General features: G+C 39.1%; 2 protein-coding genes across 2 annotated transcripts; both read right to left on the bottom strand.

Moving 5' to 3' along the window:
• Positions 1–6: 6 nt before the first annotated feature.
• ankdd1b (ankyrin repeat and death domain containing 1B) lies at positions 7–9,344 on the bottom strand. Its single transcript, XM_084728990.1, has 16 exons — positions 9,208–9,344; positions 7,634–7,907; positions 7,106–7,206; positions 5,864–5,962; positions 5,657–5,755; positions 4,630–4,734; positions 4,419–4,520; positions 4,163–4,261; positions 3,303–3,401; positions 2,738–2,836; positions 2,445–2,543; positions 2,226–2,324; positions 1,215–1,310; positions 621–822; positions 199–330; positions 7–99 (listed from the first exon to the last, which is right to left on the bottom strand). Exons 2-16 carry the CDS (start codon positions 7,806–7,808, stop codon positions 44–46), a joined length of 1,662 nt encoding a protein of 553 aa, XP_084585116.1. The 5' UTR covers positions 7,809–7,907; positions 9,208–9,344; the 3' UTR covers positions 7–43.
• Positions 9,243–19,075, bottom strand: polk (polymerase (DNA directed) kappa). Its single transcript, XM_084728989.1, has 15 exons — positions 18,929–19,075; positions 17,841–17,984; positions 17,416–17,535; positions 17,143–17,295; positions 16,015–16,146; positions 15,760–15,910; positions 15,364–15,585; positions 14,596–14,720; positions 14,210–14,376; positions 14,078–14,110; positions 13,861–13,957; positions 12,059–12,230; positions 10,885–11,904; positions 10,019–10,067; positions 9,243–9,381 (listed from the first exon to the last, which is right to left on the bottom strand). The coding sequence occupies exons 2-15, from the start codon at positions 17,967–17,969 to the stop codon at positions 9,300–9,302; spliced, it is 2,652 nt and encodes an 883-aa protein (XP_084585115.1). The 5' UTR covers positions 17,970–17,984; positions 18,929–19,075; the 3' UTR covers positions 9,243–9,299.
• Positions 19,076–19,802: the final 727 nt, after the last annotated feature.

The raw sequence follows: 19,802 nt of genomic DNA, 5'->3' as shown, positions 1-19,802 counted from the left end.
AACAGAGTTCATTTTGTCAGTCCATATGTTGCAGTGTTTGTTCTCATGAAATGCTGCAGCTCTTACTGCTGGCATGTTCTGCCTCCGTCCGAATCTTATCTGCAAGACAGATTTTCTGTATTAAAAGTTTGGCACATATCCCCAGGCAGCATAGCTACATGTTCATATATTCTTCAGTATATTTCTAACTGAATGTACCTGCAGCTTTCCTGTTCCCTGTGACGATGAGACCCTGGTAGAGTTCTTTAGCAGGGCTCCTCTGAGCCAGCTCCTCACCATGGAGCCAGATCAGCAGCATCCTGTTCCCATGCTCTTTATAGCTGTGCTGACCTGTGGACAAACACACACAGCACTGCGCAGTCACAAAAACAATTCAACTAGTAGAGATAACCTGAAGATTAGATTGTCTCTGTGCATTAGAAGATAAAATAGAAAAAAATAAAACGAAAACATTAAGGAAAGACACAAGGATATTCTAATGTATTTAAATATTGCCACATTTTCTCAGAAATTCAGGGATTTGAAGCTGTAACATTTTGCCTGCCAGAGGCTTATGTTATAATATTTCAGAGTTGCCAGATGCACAGTCAAAAGCCCGTCAAGTCAGTGTGAGTTGTCACCTGTCCACTGCTCCTCGATTGCCGACACTTGCTCCTGAGTGAAGCCCCAGTGCTCTGCCAGTCTTTTCCAGTCTCCCGGTTTCAGGAGTTCGTACGCCAGGCGCCATGCCATCGAACGGAGCTGCTTGGTCTCATAGCGGTGGTCGAGTTTAAACGTTAGTGGATACTCGCTGTGAACACTCTCATTAAGCTCAGGGTTGGTCTGAAAGGGCAATTAAATTATGTCAGCCGATTGATAAAGGCCACAAGCCTCAGAGACCACAGGGGCATGGGAAGAGATTATTGGAAAGACACTCACGCACGATTAGTAATATGAATGCTGGAGTTAAACATGAAAATCATGAAGGGAAGGGAATAAGGCATCTCCTTAATTAAATTGATGGTAAATTGGCTGTCAAATGTTTCTGGGTTATGAGTCATATTTTACCGTGGATGCTTTAATAGTATTAGAGGGGATTCAGCTAATCTACACTGTGACGTTGGGATATGAATCATTCATGACGAATGGAATTATTGATTTTTGAGGCCTCAAGAATGGATTATTGCACACATGAAAACAGTAAAAATTACAAGTATCATTTCCTGATCTCTCACCGTTCTCCAGGTGTAGTATCTCTCTGCTTTGATGATCATGTCCACAATAATCACCTCGTCTGCTCTGACTGCCACGCCCAGAGCTGCCTTTCCCTGCTGCTCCGAATCCAACACATACAGCAAAATACACAAACTTTAATAGAATTTGAAGGTATCAAATCAGAAGTTTGATATATTTTATTTATTTTACTTTCAATATATCACGTTGTTATTTTATGTCTTAACTTAATCATATATAGATTTTTGTCCCACTCATGGCTTGACTGTTAAATTTTGGCTAAAATAAAGTCCTTAAAAAAGTGTGAAAAAAAGAGTATAATTTAACTTAAAAGGACAGTTCACTCCAAATAATACAAAAATAATACATATTTTTCCTCTTATCTGTAGTGCTACTTATCCATAAGAATTGTTTTGGTTTGAGTTGCTGAGTCTTGGAGATATCAGCCGCAGAGATGTCTGCTTCCCTCTCATGAGGGCCTCGGATGGCCCTCAGCTTGTGATGCTCAAAGCACCAAAAAATTACTTTTCTAAAAACTCAACAGCAATGTCTCTTTCCAGCAAACATGACCCAGTTATTCAAGATAATCCACAGACCTTGGTGTGAGCAGTTTCAGGGAGAAAGTTCTTTCTTTCGACAGTAGCATCTACCAGAACTACTTTCTTTTCAGTAAAAATAAAGTGTGAAACTGCTCACAACAAGGTTTGAGGATCATGTTCAGTAACCAGGTCATGATTTTCTGTACAGAGACATTGTTGTTCATATGTATTTTTGGCACTTTGTACACCACAAGCCAAGTTGCATCTCGTTCCATAATATTTGAGAGAGGGCTGACATCTCTACAGCTGATATCTCCAAAACTCTCTCTCACACCAAAACTATCTAGGTGGATAAAAAGCACTGGAAGTAAGAGGGAATATATGTATTTTTGATTTTGGGGCGAGCTGTCCCGTTAAATGGCTACACTACTGTACTATGTTAGAGTTATAAATTCTGTTTGTGGAGATTCTCACCCTGTCCCGCAGTGTCAGGTCCAGCCCGGCTTTAAGAAGCATTTCCACAACTTCTATTCTGGCCAACTCTGCAGCAAGATGCATGGCAGTCTGCGACCTCTAATAGTTCACAGAATATGACAGGACAATACAATGCAGCAACCATCATGTCAATTTTTTACTGTCTCATATATAGTTTGGCAAACATCTTATTTTACTGTTTTACTAGAGAGACCATACCTTATCTGTGACATTAATGTCGCAGCCAGCCTTCAGTAGAGAATCGATGACAGGGATGTGACTGTTCTTCACTGCCAGGTGGAGAGGAGCCTCCAGGTTCTGAGAGCAAAAATATCCTGTTACACAACATGAGCCCCAAAATTAACTGTTAGCTTTAAAAGAAAATATGTAAAAATATAATCATATGTGTCCAGGCAGAGTGTCAGCGTCACAGCTGACGTGTGTTTGATCTACGATCTCAAAAAACTTTACTGAAAGAGTGTACTACTGCCACCTAGCTTGTGTTTGCTTACCTGATTCTTAAAGTCTGTATGGGCTTTGTGCTCTAAAAGGATTTGGACAATAGATGTGTCTCCTCTCTCTGAAACTGGATGGAGAGCGCTGCATTTTGCCTACACAACAGGAAAGAGAGGGATGTTCAGCTGTAGGCCTTCACATATTATTTACCTCATAAAATTTGATAGAACCACAGTGAAATATTTCACAGTAACACATTAACAACAGGGGACCAGTGATTTCAAGGTTGAAGTCATTTTAGTGCCCTATTGCACGGGTTCCCAGACTTTTTCATGTCAAGGACCCCCAAAATATTTGCACATTAGACCACTGACCCCCAATTTGGGAGGATTTTGTCTTAAGTTATTTTGTTTTTAGGTTTTTTAATAAGTCTTCAAAGTCAAACGATGATCAAACTAGGATCACTTAAAAAATTACAATCAATCAAAACAGCCAACCCTATTTCTCCCCTTGCTGACTTCCATACATTGTGATAAAAGTTAAAATACTCTTTTCACTGAGGACCCCATACAACCCGCTCAAGGACCCCTATTGATCCCCATACCGTAGTTTGAGTTATACCTTTGTGAGGATGTTGGGGTCACAGCCGGCGTCCAGCAGGACCAGCACACATCGTTCCTGACCATTGTCTGCAGCCTGGTACAGAGCTGTCTCACCATCCTGCCACACAGGGGATACATCCAAAAATTAAAATAGTGGTGTTAGATACCCAGAAAATTCTTCTTTAATCAAAATTGAAACAAAATGTAACCCTTTGATGCACAAGTGACCCACCAAGTTTCTATATCTTTCAGTCATTCAGCATTCCAGGTATTCATCAATTAACTTGTTTTTGATCATCGCAAATTCTTATTTTCATTTTACTTACTTTTTTAAAAATGTTTGTATCACTACCCTTCTAATGGACAACGAGTCTTTTTTTTTTTTTTGCTATTTTTAAAATAGATGTATTGTCATCAATAAATATTCCAGATATAAATTAAATATTTTGTTTTTGAATACCACAGATCATTATTTTAATGTCAGATGCTATTGGCTAGCTTGTGCATCAAAGGGCTAACAGTGTTTTAGGCCAACATTTTTACACTGAAGAGACTTTAGGCTGGCATCAGTAACTTAATAGCCATTTTTAATTATTTAATAGCATGTAATGACAGTCATTATAATTCAGATGATCATTACACTCCAGTCCCCGTACAGAATCTTTGACCAGAAGCACCAAGTCAGTCTTATCAAGTATAATTTACCAGCGACAGGTGAAGTTCAGGCCAGATCACAGTTTGTCTCATTATCTAACAGCAACCAGTACATGTTTGATACAACTTCATTAATCCAAAGTGGAGCCACCATGCAGCAGTGGATTAGCCACTGAGCACACACTGTCACCAACCATAGAGAGGATGTTTACACTGATTGTCTACCATATTGACTTCATCCCGAGTATCAAAGCTCTGCAGCAGCAGCTGGACAGCATCCAAGTGGTCGTTCCTGGCAGCTAAGTGCAGGGGCGTGTCCCCTCTCTGGCAGAAGGGAGGGAGGGAAACAGCTCGCATCAAAGAGTCTTTGACTTTGAGCTTTCTTGCAGGTGTGACACAAATATGAGCATAAATGGCTGTAGACAGTAAATGAAAGACGCAAACAAACCAAAAACACATAAACAAGTCCACAAACACACACCTTGTTTGCCTTCATGGTGGCCATGTTGTACGGGTCAATCAACATTTCTAACATGTCCACACATCCATGCTCTGCCGCTAGTGCAAATGCCCGGTGTCCTGACTGAAATAGGAGAATTGAGACACAAACAACCACATTTACTGCATTTGGTAGACCTAAATTATTTGCCCAGGAAGTGAATTACACAGTTGATACATGAAAAATGAGATACCTCGTCATCTTTGTCTAGTTCTTTCATCTGCAGGTCATTAATAATATATTCTACAATTTCAGTGTGGTTGTTAATAGCAGCACAGTGCATGATGTTCAGTCCTTCCTGAGGAGGAAAAAAGTACGTTGTAATTTAAAAAACATTTTCTGTTTAAACAACAGAGTGAAGTCAAAAATCAAAAAATACATATTTTTGGCCTTTGGCCTGTAGTGCTGTGTGTCCATCTAGACTGTTTTGGTGTGAGCTGCAGAGTTTTGGAGACATCAGGAATACAGACGCCTGCCTTGTCTTGAATATAATGGAACAAGACGGCGCTCGCCTTGTGGGGCTCAAAGCACCAAAATACATTTGAAAAATTCAACAGCAACATCTCTTTCCAGAAATTATGACCTAGTTACTCAAGATAACCCACAGACCTTGTTGTGAGCAGTTTCATGTAGGGATTGCTTTCTCTCTGTGGTAAAATCTACCAAGGTCTGTGAATTATCTTGAGTAATTGGATCATTTCTGGATGGAGACTGTTTTTTCCCCAGTTTTTCACTTTTTTTGAACCCTCTGAGCACCACAAGCCGTCTAGCTTCATTATACTGGAGAGGAGGCAGACATCTCCACAGCCGATATCTCCAAAACTCAGCAACTTGCACCAAAGCAATCCAGATAGATAAATAGCACTACAGGTAAGAGGAAGAATATATATTTTTTATTTGGGGGTGAACTGTCCCTTTAAGTATCCACTATTGTCAAAGAAATTTAGTTTGGTTGAATTTGGATATAAAGGGAACTATTCCAAGAAGAACAACTGTGTCTGCACTGAGGTTTGTAACAAGACAAGCATTCCAATATTAGGTTCAAGATGATGATGATGATGAAAGATGATGAAAATTAATCAACACAGGTGTCTCAGGTATTATGTTGGGTTTTTTTTTTCAATTTTGCACAAAATAAGAAGACAGATGGCCTAATTTATTGTTGTTTCAATGTCAGCTTCTGAGACACAGTAGAAACAAAACTCTTCCTGCTTCTTTACCTCATTCTCAACCTTCTGCTCAGCTCCGGCCTGCACCAATAATTTCAAGATCTCCAAACTGCCAAACCAGGCTGCCAAATGAATGGGTGCCACACCATACTGTCAGACACAGAGCACAAAATGTAAGGTTGTGATTGTATAAAAATATTACATAAATTGCTGTATGTGGATCCAGTTTTCAGATGAAGGCTTTTTAAACTCTCTCACCTTGTCCTTTTGGTCCACTTTGACTCTGCGCTGTAGAAGAAGCTGCACAGCTTCCTTGTTTTTTCCAGCTACTGCATAGTGAAGGGCAGTCCTGTTATGCTGAGGCGTACAACTTGATCAATATGTTATCCATTTAATAGAGGTTTTTACAAAATCACAGAAATTACCTGCCTTTGTGCCTAATTGTGTGGTATTATACAAACTCCAATTTTGAAAGTTTGGGATGCTGTGTGAAATGTAAATAAAAACAATTCAATGATTTGCAAATACTTTTTTACAAAGACAAGGCCAAAAACCAACATTTAATGCCTGTGATATAGGATATTACTACATGGTCTCAGGAACACTGTGATGTTGCTGACACTGACATGGAAAATGAAAGCCATATATCAACAAAATCCAGAAATGGTGCTGACTTCTCTGGGCCCGAACTTATCTGAGATTTACTGACGCAGAGTCAAAAAGTGTGCTGTGGCCTGATGAATCCACATGTCAAATTGTTTATGGAAATCATGGACATTGTGTTCTCTCTTCTAAAGAGGAAAAGGACCATCTAGATTGTTAGCAGTGCAAAGTTCAAAAGCCAGCATCTGTGATGGTATGGGAGTGTGTTAGGGGCCGTGGTATCATGGCCTAATGTCACATCTGTGAAGGCTCCATCAATGTTGAAAGGTACATACAGGTTTTAGAGCAACATGTGCTGCCATCCAGACGTCTTTTTCAGAGACGTACCTGCTTACTTCAGCAAGACAATACCAAGACACATCCTGCACATGTTACAACAGCATGGCTTCGTAGTAAGTGTTCAGGTACTAGACTGACTTGTCTGCAGTCCAGACCTGTGTCCTATTGAAAATTAGGGGTGCATTATGAGAGCAAAATATGATAACAGAGACCCCGAACTGTTGAGCACCTTAAGTTGTATGTCAGTCAAGAATGGGATAGAAAATCACTTTCAAAACTTAAAAAAATTATTGTCCTCAGCTCCTAAACACGTACTGACAGCTGTCAATAGAAAAAGTGGTGTATCACAGTGGGACATGTTTTAGGAAATGTTGCAGACATCAAATTCAGAGTGAATGTACCTATGTTTTCAATTGAATATAGGTTGAAAAGCATTTGCAAATCATTGCATTATGGTTTTGCTTAGATTTTACACAGCATTCCAACTTTTTTGGAGTTGGGATGTGTATAATATAATATACTGAGATGCAGGTTAACAGTTTCTCGTATTAGACCCACCACATTCTTTGCATTGGCATTCAGCCCTTTTCCAAGAGTCTTCATGGTCTCCACATCATTTCTTTTCGCTGCTTCCATAAACTCCTTCTCTACATCAAGCACTGCGCGACACAGCAGACGGGGAGGTTTTACATATGGATATTTACACAGAATATTTACATAACAGCATGCAAGCTTAATACACACCCAGATGATGTGTGAGACATTTACAGTGGTATTTGAGTCAAAACCTCAACAGAAGCATCGTGCAAGTTAAACAGAGATGAGTCTTTAGCATCTTAGGTTTCAGCCTTGTGCAAATAGTGTCACGCTATGGGCATACAGTAAGTACACCACAATAAATGATTAATAATTAACTCCACCTTTAACAGTATAAACTCAAGGGCTCAGTCCTGAATAAGAGAAACTTGCTTTAAAATTTTGCTCCATAATGTTCTCTAATTTTTCTGCTCTGTAAAGCAAAAATCTATTTATTTTTCTGTTTATTCAGTCTATTTTTCTCCTTTTCTTGTCTTTGCATATACTCACACATCTCTTTGCTGTCAAAGCTGTTGTCTGTATCTATATCCGAGTGCTTGTTCAGTATGAAGTCAGTAAAGCCCCTCACAGTCTCCTTTCTCATCCACTTTCGAGGGTCCAAATCTTCCTTCTTAGGACGATGCTTCTTCACCATCGCCTTCAAAGCCAAAGCTCTTCTCTCCATTGGGAAGCTCTTTCAATGATCTTTGTGTGACCAAGGTGGGCTGGGTGTAATCAAATGAACAGTCTCAGTGCGCCTCGAAAGCAAAACAAGAGCAAATGCCTGAGGAAAAAGATCACACAGAACCCGTTTTACCCAGTTTCTTGTACCTCATGTCTTCAAATAGTGAACAACAACTTGAAACGGAAGTGTACTCCAACTATTTTCTTAATGCTTGAGGGCTGGTCCGTGTTTACTTTACCAGCTCACGCCCTGGAGAGACTGCTGATAGTCAGATACCAGAGTATGTAACATGTCACACTTCACCTGTTACATGATGAGCAGGTGGCTTGAGAATGGCTTCACATCTAGAGCAACATGAAGATCCTACACCAAGTTTCTTTACTTTAATTTCTGTGACTACAATGCAGTGTTTACTTAGGCTTAACATAAGGCTCTAACAGTAGTTGAACTTGTTTGTGCAGGGACATTTGACTAGTTACACTCTTGACACAGACACAACACTGCTCTGGGCCACTGTGCAGTTTCACCATTTCTCATCTGATTAAGTTCTTAAAGCTACACACAAAAAAAGAAAAACACTTAAATATTTGGTTGATTTTGGAGGCCCCTGTGGACAGAAGCAGTAGTGTTTCCATCACCATAATGACAATGTATTACTCAGTGCAGTGTCTGGAAAAGTGTAAACACAGATTCGTGACATCTCAATCATGAATCATAATCTTTTCATGGATGGCCTGTAATAAATTGACTGTTTCATAAATGGTTTAAAAACTTGTAGTAGCTTTAAACCACCATCGCTCCAGTTGTAAACTTTAAACCAGTGTAATTCTGTGTTTCTTCAGTAAGCAAACCCTTTTTTGGTTACAACAGTGAATGGTGTAAAAATGTCATAATTTCACAGTGACATTTCAGTGGAGCATAAATTTATTTCAACTTTGATTTACATGATAGAATGATTCTCTTATCTTCATTCTTGAAATTATACAGTATTACTATTGAAAACACAATAAACACAACTGAAATTACTGAAAATGTCTGAATACAATAACTTAATGAAGATAAATTAAATAACTAACACCGGCACTTCAGCATGTAATAAATACATTCATGATCCATTTAGCATATATTTAAATAAAAGCATTAGGTTTCTCTTCAGCAACACAAAACAGGCAATGAAAACAGTATCATAAACATTTCCATTAAAAATAAACTCCTTTAATTCACATTTAATTCCTTGTCTGGTGTATGGCTTATAAAGACAAATCAGGTATATTAGTGCACATACTTTACTTATATCAGCTATCTTAAATAGACATTTTTGAAGATTTCTTCTTATGTCTGTCTTTTATGTGTAATTTCTGTATGGACAATTTGAGTCTTGTCTCTGACTAAAACTTACCCAGAGGAACAAAGGCAGGATTATTTTTTATGTCCTGTAGAGAATGTTTTCAGTTCCTCCAGGTGAGGATGGACGTCCTGTGTGCACAAGTGTCACCTGAAAAACTTGTCGATGGTGTTGCAAGGACCAAGGCCTTTGGCCTTTTTAGAAGGAGGAGAGGAAGGCGGGCCCCGTCTAAAAATCATGAAATCAAACAAAAAACAGACATTTTTTATGTTATAATGTATTATATGATATACAGTATATTATTATATATATTTAAGGCAAGGAAAATGTATTTATGTAGAACAATTCATACACAAAGGCAAGACAAAGTATTTTAGAGAGAACTCAAACAACTGATTGTAAAATTCAAACAGACTAAAAACAATAAAAGCAAAAAGACAAAAGCACAGTAAAGACATTTTTTTAAATAACTACAATCAGTCACATAGGTTAAAAGCAATAAAATAAGTTAAAAACAAGTTTATTAAAAAAAAAAAAAAACTACAAAAACATAAAAACTACAGGAAGCTTAACCATATTTTAGTTTTGATTCTGAGAACAGCCAGTAACCCAGAACCAGCTGATCTGAGAGGTCAGGAGATCTGATCAGCATCTTGGGCCTGGTAGTAATAGTAGAATTTTAGGAACTGGTCTGAGAACAAAAGTTATATACTGGGCTCCTCTGGTCCTTGTATATCCTTCTGTGAATTAAAACATCCCTAGTTTACATAATTGTAAATTCTTACTACTTTACCCAAAGTACAAAGAATATGCAGGGACCATATGTTAACATTTTGTGCAACAATCTGTAATCAAGCAGACTCACCTTTTGGTTTTGCCTCTGCTTGCTTGCACTGGCGGGAGATGGCCTCTTTCTGTGAACAGAAACAGACACTCATGAACATGGATAGGGAAAAAAAGACTCCATCATTATCTCTTCCCTGAGAAAAAAATGACATCCACTGAGGAGGAACACAATTGCAGCACCTCTTCAGGGATATAGAGTGCAATTTCTGTGGCGGGCTTGTTTAAGAGAAAACCAGGGTGCAGTTCATTGTAGGAAATGAATAGGTGAGAAAGTGATTTAGCCATTTCCAAGACCAGGGCAATGGAAGCCCCATGGGTTGAAATGAGATGTCTTTTCTCTGTAGGAATCGATACGAACTTCTCACACAATGTCACTGTCAGTAAATAACAAGGTCATAGGCCACCGACATCCTGCAAATAGACATTTCTTCTGTTAACTCAAGAGATGTCATATAGCCACAATTTGTAGACATTACTAACAGGATCGGCTCTGTCATCAACAGAGATAGACACATTCTCAGACTTTAGATCTATGCAGGAAACACTGACAGACCTGAAACCCCATAGCAAACAAGGAACAACATGAATACCTAAAGGGGCTGTAACAATAATAATACAATCATAATTTTTATGTCACAATATATCACAATGGTCTACACCTACAGAGAATTATCACCAAAATCAGTAGCTCCTCTCAGCTTTTGAAGCTTTATAACAAGTTTCAGCTAACTGTTTGGCTGTTTGGTGCTAAAATTCACTGATTTAGTTTTTGGCTGTAATAAAAAGCGGTTTCCAGTAAAAAAGCTCTAAAAACCCAGTGGAGCATTTAGCATGAAAGGTGCACAGAACTGGGATCACGTTAGTGAGTAGTACACACATATTCACCTATGGCGTTGCTGTTTGTAACTGGAGGTGGATTTATGGGTGACGGTGTCTGTCCCCCCAGCTCATGCAGGACCTGCTGGTTCAGGCAGAGGTCGACATGGTGGTTGAAGATAATGAGGTCATCAGTGTCCTGGGTCAGCTGACAGATTGGGCAGATGAGGACAGGGTCTTTATCATTACATGACTGAGGCTGCTGCGAGGTCACAGTTTTGTTGTCACCACTGATCAACAAAACCATTGATCTGCGTTGCTCTTCCTGATGATCAGCTCTGCTGAACTCTTCACTGTTCTTTGCCCTCTGCTCTTTGACCACACGCTCCCCCCTCCATTTGTCCACCACTTCACATTCTTCATGATCTTTATCCAGGTCCAAATCTGACTCAGAGTCAGAAACAGTCCATTGGTTTGGCTTTCTAGAGTCATCGCTGAGACACTGGTCTATATGTCTGTTGAAGACATTCAGATCAGTCGTCTCCATCTTCCTGAAACACACCGGACAGGTGAAGCTCTCTGACACTGTGCCACCACAGCCTGATGTGGACGCACGGGCCTCTACAGGGGAAACAAAGTCATTTTCTGAGTGATCTGAGTTTGTACAGTTACTCTTGTGTGTTTTTGCTGATGACTCTACACCCTTTTGAGAATAAACGTCTGCAGAAGTAATCACAGAAGCATCATCCTCATGTCCTTCCTCTTGTGTGCTCGTGCTTGCTGCCTGGAGTTGCAGTCTTTTGGCATGAGCCCGCTGGAAGAAAGACTGCTGGGGTTCGTTACCAGTCTGGTTCCCCTCTAACCCCCTTTGCTTACTCCACACAGGAACCTCATCTCGTCTCTGGCAGTTCTGCAAAGCAACGGGCCAGGTTTTGAAGGAGTGATTGGAGAGATGCTCCTTCTGAAGCTTCTGGGACTTTGCCTGGGACGAGCCACTAGAATCAGTTTTGCCTGACTGAAGAAAGCCAATGATGCTCTTCTGCAGAGGCTTTTTATCATCCAAACTGACAAAGGCAGAGATTCTAACACCTATGAGCACAAAAAACAAGTTATCTAGAGAAAACTTCAAAATGAATGACAACTGTGTTATTGTTTCCACATGCAGCGTGTCACAGATCATTTAGATTTATTTCAAGTTAGTTACATTAATTGGTATGTTGGTTATATTGCTAAATCTAATTACCCATTAGCCTCAATCTGAGTGGCTGGGGGCTTTCATTGTCTCTTTCTGTTTTCAGTAGCTCCTTAGCAACAGCGAAGATCTCATCCACTGTAGCAACAGCGTACGGCAGCGTCAGAGCCCTGGTTTTCACCTCAAAGTTCACGTTCTTCAGCTTCAGTGTTACTGTTTTGCCCTTTAGGAAAATAAAAAAAATATATAGAAAAAGTTGAATTCACATCAGGAAAAACAGTTGTGATCATGTCTGTCTGCTGTCTAACCATCTCTTAATTATAACCAAACCAATGATACTGTATGGAAGAGCCATAAACAGAAGAAAGGTGGAAATCTGTGTAATCTGTCATATCACTGATTGATTTGTCAGAATGCATTTTGTGAGAAAGACACCACAAAGCGCTTTCATTGTAATGTGATCATCTCCCAGGGAGACATTTCCAAGGCTGATAGTAGCCCCTGCTGTCTCTTTAATGGCCCTCCATTTCCTTCAGCTATCAAGGCCACATCGGGACCCAGGCAGGGGGGTGATGGTCGTGCCAAGCCATCCAGTCCTTCCTCTATCGATTCGGGAAGGAATGAACAGGTTGAGGTAATTGTATGAGATTCAGTTTGGAGTCGAGGTGATTCTAGGAAGACTAAGAATAAGATAGTATTTCTTATTGTATGCTTTGTTTTACCAATATAACCATTTTCTCTCAATCCACCTTTGTAATGTTGTCCATTTCTGTTCAAATATCTCCAGTGTTGTATATAGGGGTTCATCATTACAATTCAAAATTGAAAATCAATAACAATGAACTTTCAATTTCAGTAATCAAAATCAAAAGCAAGTTCGGCGTTTCTCCAATGCCAACCCAGTGGCAGGCATTAAGAATGAATATCAGTTTACCAAAACTAAGAATTCTCAGTGATGGTCTTGTTTGCTTATTTAGTTCACACAGAGGCATCAGTATCAGATTGACACGGCTTCATAACTAGTTAAAGCTCCTTGCATTATGTTTAATTACCCCTTGTAGTATTGGTTTCCAACCTGAGGTCCAGCCCTCCTCAGGGGTACCTCAAAAAACACAGATTCGATTTTAAATTTTGATTACTCAAACCAGTGAATCGATTATCAGAACTGTTGGTGATTACTTTAATAATCAATGAATTGCTGCTGCTGAAAACTATTTAAAATGATATGTTTCACTCAAAAATCATAGACTGTGTAGTAAACCACACCTCTGTGACCTCTCAAGCTTTACCATTAGCTTTAATCATTATTATTCTTTCAGTAAAGGTTAGTTTATATAAGCCGACTTTGTTGGGTTATAAAAATTGTTATTAAAAAGAGGCATTTACCAAATATTTATTTATTGACAATAAAGCTTTGGAATGAACCACTTAATTTTTTGGTGTGTGTATGTGTGTGTGTGTGTGTGTGTGTGTGTGTGTGTGTGTGTGTGAGATAAATGGTTAGGAACCATTGCTTTATAGCATGTACTTGTCTGTGACTCTGGCAACAGGCTGGCACCTGAAGAGACTCACTTCCTGCAACAAACTCTCTAGTTTACGTCATATATTAGGATTCACCTCCCCTAAAGGGGGTTGTTGGCTTTTTGCAGATACAGCTGTCAGTGCTGAGAAAAAATATTTTTTTATAGTTTTTATCTTTAAATCTAAAGTTAAATCAAATCATGGATTTGGACAATCAGGACTCCCCAAGTGAATATACATTATAACCTCATCTATGGTTGATGTAACCAGGGCGCCAAAGATGACTTGTTAAAAAGATAGGCACAGAGGTGCACAATGAGGGCATTGACTACCTTTAGACCTTCTTTCTTCATGTCTTCTGCTAAGTCTTCACAGAGCTCCCTGCACAAAGACAACTGCTCCTCAGCTTTACTCAGTTCTTTAAATGTCCTGTCAAGATTAAGTGTCAGAAAAGAGTGGGACAGAGAGGAAAGGAGGAATAGTTAAGAGAAGTGACACACAAAAACACCCAATTCAATTATATCTATTTATGGCTCATTAAAACCATACCTTTCAGTGCTCATGCTTTTTCTTTCTTCATGTCTACATAAAGGAAAAAGACAACAAGTATCATCTCCTCTGTCCTCTCTTGGCTGTTTTTTTCTTAACGAGATGTGCTGACTTTATCAAATAGTGAGATACCTAGGTATATATGAAGAGCCCAGACCCAGGGAAACCTGCAGGAAATGATGCCAGGATGTCTCTGAGAACAACAATGACAGCAACGCCATCTGCTGGCCAAAATGAGAGCAGCTACTGACGCCCAGAGCATTCAGCATCTTCTCACTCACCTTCCCAATGCCAGAAACCTGGAAGGATACACAAACACATTTTTACTGACCTTAAATATTGATACAGATTTCCTTTCAACCATCATTTCCCCATCTGCAGCACATCATTAGTCACTTTACACCACATCTGTCAGGCTTTAATAACACAAAAACTCATGACTACAGTTTTCCACAATCATTCACCAGCCACACCACGAGGATGTGTTTATGTTTTAGTTAGAACAATGTGTACTGTACTTTGCGAACTGGGAGATCCTGGATGAAATCCATGACCGCCTCTCTGGTGGAGGAGAGTCTGTACTGGCCGTTGGGCTTGTTCTTGTCACTGCACACCTTGGCAAGCAACATGTTTGGAGCAATTCCTAGAAGAGTGAATAGTGTAATTGAATTGTGTGTTTGTAAATGAGCAGCTGGCAAAACATACACATAATCATAATTCTGTTTCTCTCAGGAAACATTTGCTGAAATTTATTACTATTGTTGAGCAGTTTTGGTATTGTAAAGAATGAATTATACTTGAAATTGAGTTACCTGTTCCCTCAAAACAGGGAGGAAAACAAAAAAATAAATCTCGGTTGTGAAACAGAAACACATGAAAGAGTGAAACCAGGGGTTTTGCAGGTTTCAGTAAGTCAAATTTAAGACTTTTTAGGAATTTTTTGACATTTTCAAGCCTGATTTCATATCTATACTGACAAAAAAAGTACAAAGGATATGAAGGAGAGTCCCATATTGTGCTAATGGGTTTTTTCATTCCAAAGTTCCCAAATGTAGCACTTTCTTGCACGAGGTGCAGTGGGCTTCAAATTTGTTATTTTCAGCTGGTTTCAGCTGAGCACTAATTGCAATGTTCTCGAGCCAGATCTCGCTGAACTTGCACTTACCCATATTAGATGAAAGTAACATTAACAGAGACAATTTTAAGTTATTTCTTCTAAAAGTAGCTTCCTTTGTTTGACAAGAAGGGGCCCGATGTTACCATGTTGAGTATATGTTACGACTCACCTGCACTGGCAGTCAGCATGGTCTTCTGCTCGATGCGGAAGCGCATCTCTCTCACAGCCTCCTCCACAGACTTGCCAAACAGCTCAAAGGCACCACCAGCAGCACCGGCACCGTCAGAGCCAGGCAAGCAGGGAGAGGAGCTCGGGCTGTCCTCAAACAGGACTGGAGACAGATCCTTCATCTCTGGCACTGTCTCCTGAGGAGGTTCAATCTGTTCTTCACCTTTACACAAAATAAATGTTTTCACACAATAATCAGACGGATTTCTGATGTTCGAAATGTAAATTGCTTCCTGTCTTATTGTCATGTCTAAGGTAAATGTGGTTAAAGTTGCACAAAGAGAAAACACATCACACCATATAATCATTCGACAGTTTCTGTATAATTAAGTCCTGCCTGTAGTGGTGCTGGCGGCACGGAAGCGATGTGTACGTGCAGAATCTGGCCAGCTCTGCCTCTGTTCCAGGTGGTCTGTAAAATCCAGATAGGCTTCATCCAGGCTCAGCGGCTGGAAGTGAGGGTCATATTCTGCAAAAATCTCCCGGATCTAACAGAGATACAAATTCACAACCTGTTAGTATCAGCAGGAAGACACAAAAGGGCAGTTTCTGGATGCTTGCATCTGTTTGTGTGTTTTGCTATCACCCTTACCTCATCACTCACAGCTCTGTATTTATCAAAGTTGGTTGGAACAATAACTAAGTTGGGGCAGAGTTTTTTTGCAATGAAGCCAGGCATTGCAGCTCGCACCCCATACTTCCTGGCAAGGTAGTTGGATGTTGACTGAAAAACAAAAGAGGTGAGATTTAAATGAAACACTTTTACATGACAGAGGCAATCTGGAGCTCAAACTCTTGTGTGAATTCTGAATTTGTTTTGAGACCATTCATGTAACATTGGCACTAGTTTAATTATTCATGATTTATAACAGTACAGGCATGTACTGTGCACTGAATTTATAAGTTTAAAGGTAGTATCAGTAGGATTTGTTAGATGCTGTTTGTAAATGCACCAGAAAGATAGTTGATTGTTGAGTCTCATTCCCAAGTAGTCAACTACCTAAATTTTGGGATGAAAAGTGAGAAAATAAAATAATGAGAAAATAAGAAAGTGCAGGGGGAGGGCGACGTCTCTGTGGATGCAGGCACCGCCAGACACCTCTGGTGGGTCATGAATGATAACTGACAGGATTTCTTTTTGAGCGAGTCTATGGATTGTTTTTTTGGGGAAAATACTGCATAGTTTGTAAGTATTTAGTAATATACATTATATGGATATAAAGAGTTAAGACTGAGAAACTGCTGTACTGCTCAATTATACTGTGAGAATATGGCAAAAATTGAATAGAATATTTGTATGTTTTCATTAGAGTATAACCAACTGAAAATAAGAAATGTCATATTTTTGTTAACTCAATATTTGTTAATGCTAAAATACCATTTTAAATTAAATATTGTGAGATGTCCTGGCCTATACAACATGTTGTTTGCACAGATCCCTGCAAAACTCATACTGTAATCATTGTAATGTTTTTTTTAATGAAAATGAGAACAATGATGCAAAATGACCATTTTACCTCTTATCACAAATCATATCGCAATTGCAGTATCCGTCAAATAATCACAAGTAGATGTAAATGTAAAGTATAAAAGGTGAAATAGGCATACTCTGCACAATCTGTCATATACCATATCTGATGAACACACACTCTCCCAGCAAATGCATTGGTTATGTAAGGGATTACTGTCATAATCATAGTCAATTTCCCAGACAACCCACCAGCATACTCATGGATCCTACAGCCATGGGTTTGTCCTTCAGCTCAGGGCAGTCTCTCATCTCCACAGCAGCATAGAAAGCATCCATGTCCACATGCACTATCACACGACTTAGATCACGACTCCTTTCCAGCTCAGCAGCCACCCTCTCCACCTGTAAAGACAGATTTGATTCGAAAAAACAGACACATCGTTATTACCTGCATAAATGATTTTGACCTCTAAATAGAAACCGATGCTACCCTCACCCAGTTAAATCCACAGCATGTCTTACCTGAGCTTGAGCTTTCTTTAACTGTTGTTCTGTGATCTGTGCCTTTTGTAGCATCATTTTCTCAATGCGCTGGTTCACCTGCTGCTCTCTCTTCAGCTCATTCTCATAAAACCTAGATCCCTGCAGGGAGATGACAAGGATAATGAAGAGTTACAGATTCTATAGCACAGCTACAATAGCACATCTATTTTTAGGACTGTATGTCATTATTACACTGAGGATATGGGACTTTCACACAAGGATGGACATGGAAAGTAAAACCCTGTATAGATCTTTGTCCTTTCTAAGACCATCACTTGTCTTTATTAAGATTCCCCAAACACAGGAGAGAACATTTTGCAGAGTACTGCAGTGAGCATGAACGAATAAAAGATTCTTTCATACACAACTAAGGGGACAAGTCTCTTTTAATCGTTAGTATCTACCTTGGATGTCTCCATGATGATCTTGTTGATTTTGTCCCTGTCAAGACCCTCCATACCAGCTTTGTTGTCATTGAGGGCCATTCTGGACAGGAAGCCCTCTGCTTTACTGGATGCAACGCCATTCTCCATCCTGAGGAATGGACCCTTGAAGGGAAAACAGTCATGTGTTTTTTTGTTTTTTGTTTTTTTGTATCTCCAAAAGTTATATCTATATCTCAATATATTTCAATCAATCATCTCTACTAAAAGGAGATCATTCAAAATCTCTCTCCTGACTGAAATTTGGCTTACAGCAAGCAAAACCAGACAATGTTCAGAGACTTCTTCTGGACTTTTGTGTTTAAAAAAAAAAAAACTTTAAAAAGAAAAAAAAATGCTATTTTGTGTGCATAGGACTTTTTTTCTTTTGGCTGTGGTATCAAAGGAGGTATCAAGTATCATTTCTATGCTAGTGTTGTACAAATGTTAAAAAGTTAGCTGATTAACCCATTAGATTTTATAGCTATGTATTGCATTATCTGTGTGTCTTTTTGTAACAGAATTATATGCTGTTATTGTTTCTCTCATCCTGTTTACTTTCTTATTTCTCTCATTGTAGGCACTGTCTGTGTCTTAAGCTCAACCAGCAGGGTTCAGTGAAGGAGCTGAGCAGCATGGGACCTGTACTCTACTGAACCCCAGTGCTTACTGTGGGATCATAAATGTAATAAAAGGGGTAATACGATGCCCATTACAATGGAAGAACCGTCTCTACTCAGAACATTGCAAAAATAACATTTGAATGGGTCACGAAGAGTGAAAGTGAAACACTAAAAACAATTATGTCTGTCAATAGGAGTGGTTCTTCTTCTTAAGGGAACATTACAAAGTTGCTAATTTGCTGAACAACTGTGTATGAGCTAAAAGTCAGGAAGACACAGTGTGATGACTGGGACTGTATGTAAGAAATACACCTGCAAATAATCATTATAGTTTTCTGTCAGCCGACGGATGAGAATGAATGGTAATATATTTCTCAAACAGCTTTGAAAGCTCACAACACTTTCGAAATACACCAGTTAACCAAAAGTAGGAATTCAGCAACTTACGTTTTCAGCTTGAACAGGAACAATCACACTGAATCGATATCGTTCAGCTGTGTGATGATCACGTCAGGACATGTTTTGAAAACTGTTGTCGATGACGGTTTTTGGCGGCACTTCCGTGTTCAGGCGCTATCACCGGAAGGGGCGGGGCGTACTTTATTTACCTCTTTAAATACATCAATTAAACACTTTAAAATATATATAAAAGTAATTTTGTATTACTGAAAATGGTATTTCAGATCGCATCGAACAATCAATAGAAGATTTGCTACAACGCCATTTAGTCCTCTACGCAAAGTAATAAAGTAAAATACAGCAGTGTGTTCAGCGACTAAACTGGCATAAAGTGTCTCCAGATAACATGTGTAGTCAAAGAACAACAAACATGAAAAAAAAAAAGCTATCCAGATACTTTAAGAAATTTTGCCGCTGTCCTACAGCGCACTTAGGTGGTAATAAAGAGTCACAATATTTTCTTTTTACTGTCTTGGACAATTAAGTTTATTTTATAGATGGTTTTTTGGGAAAACTATAGCTAGTATAAGGGGCATCGTTTAACATTCTGTAAAAGCAGGGACACTTGGCTTGTTTTGCCTGAGGGCCAGGGACAAGCATTAATAATAACACTATTTTTCAGATAATAACAATAATAACACTATTTTTCAGATAATATTAATAAATATCAAAAGGCCCACAACTCGTCCCAAACTAAAACAACTTCCTAAACTGTCTTAATTCAAAGTGACTTGCACAGTTTTATTTTACAATAGTCTTATTTACTCTGTTCTGGTTTGTAAGATGGAGGATTAGAGCTGCTCCAGGATTTCAAAGAGGCAGGTTTAACTTGTGCTCGCTGCTGTTTGTGAGGTAACATGGA

Source organism: Lutjanus erythropterus, chromosome 10 (genome assembly GCF_056507025.1).
Source record: "Lutjanus erythropterus isolate fLutEry1 chromosome 10, fLutEry1.hap2, whole genome shotgun sequence".
NCBI classification, from domain to species: domain Eukaryota; kingdom Metazoa; phylum Chordata; class Actinopteri; order Lutjaniformes; family Lutjanidae; genus Lutjanus; species Lutjanus erythropterus.
This window is presented reverse-complemented; position numbering and strand designations above follow the sequence as displayed.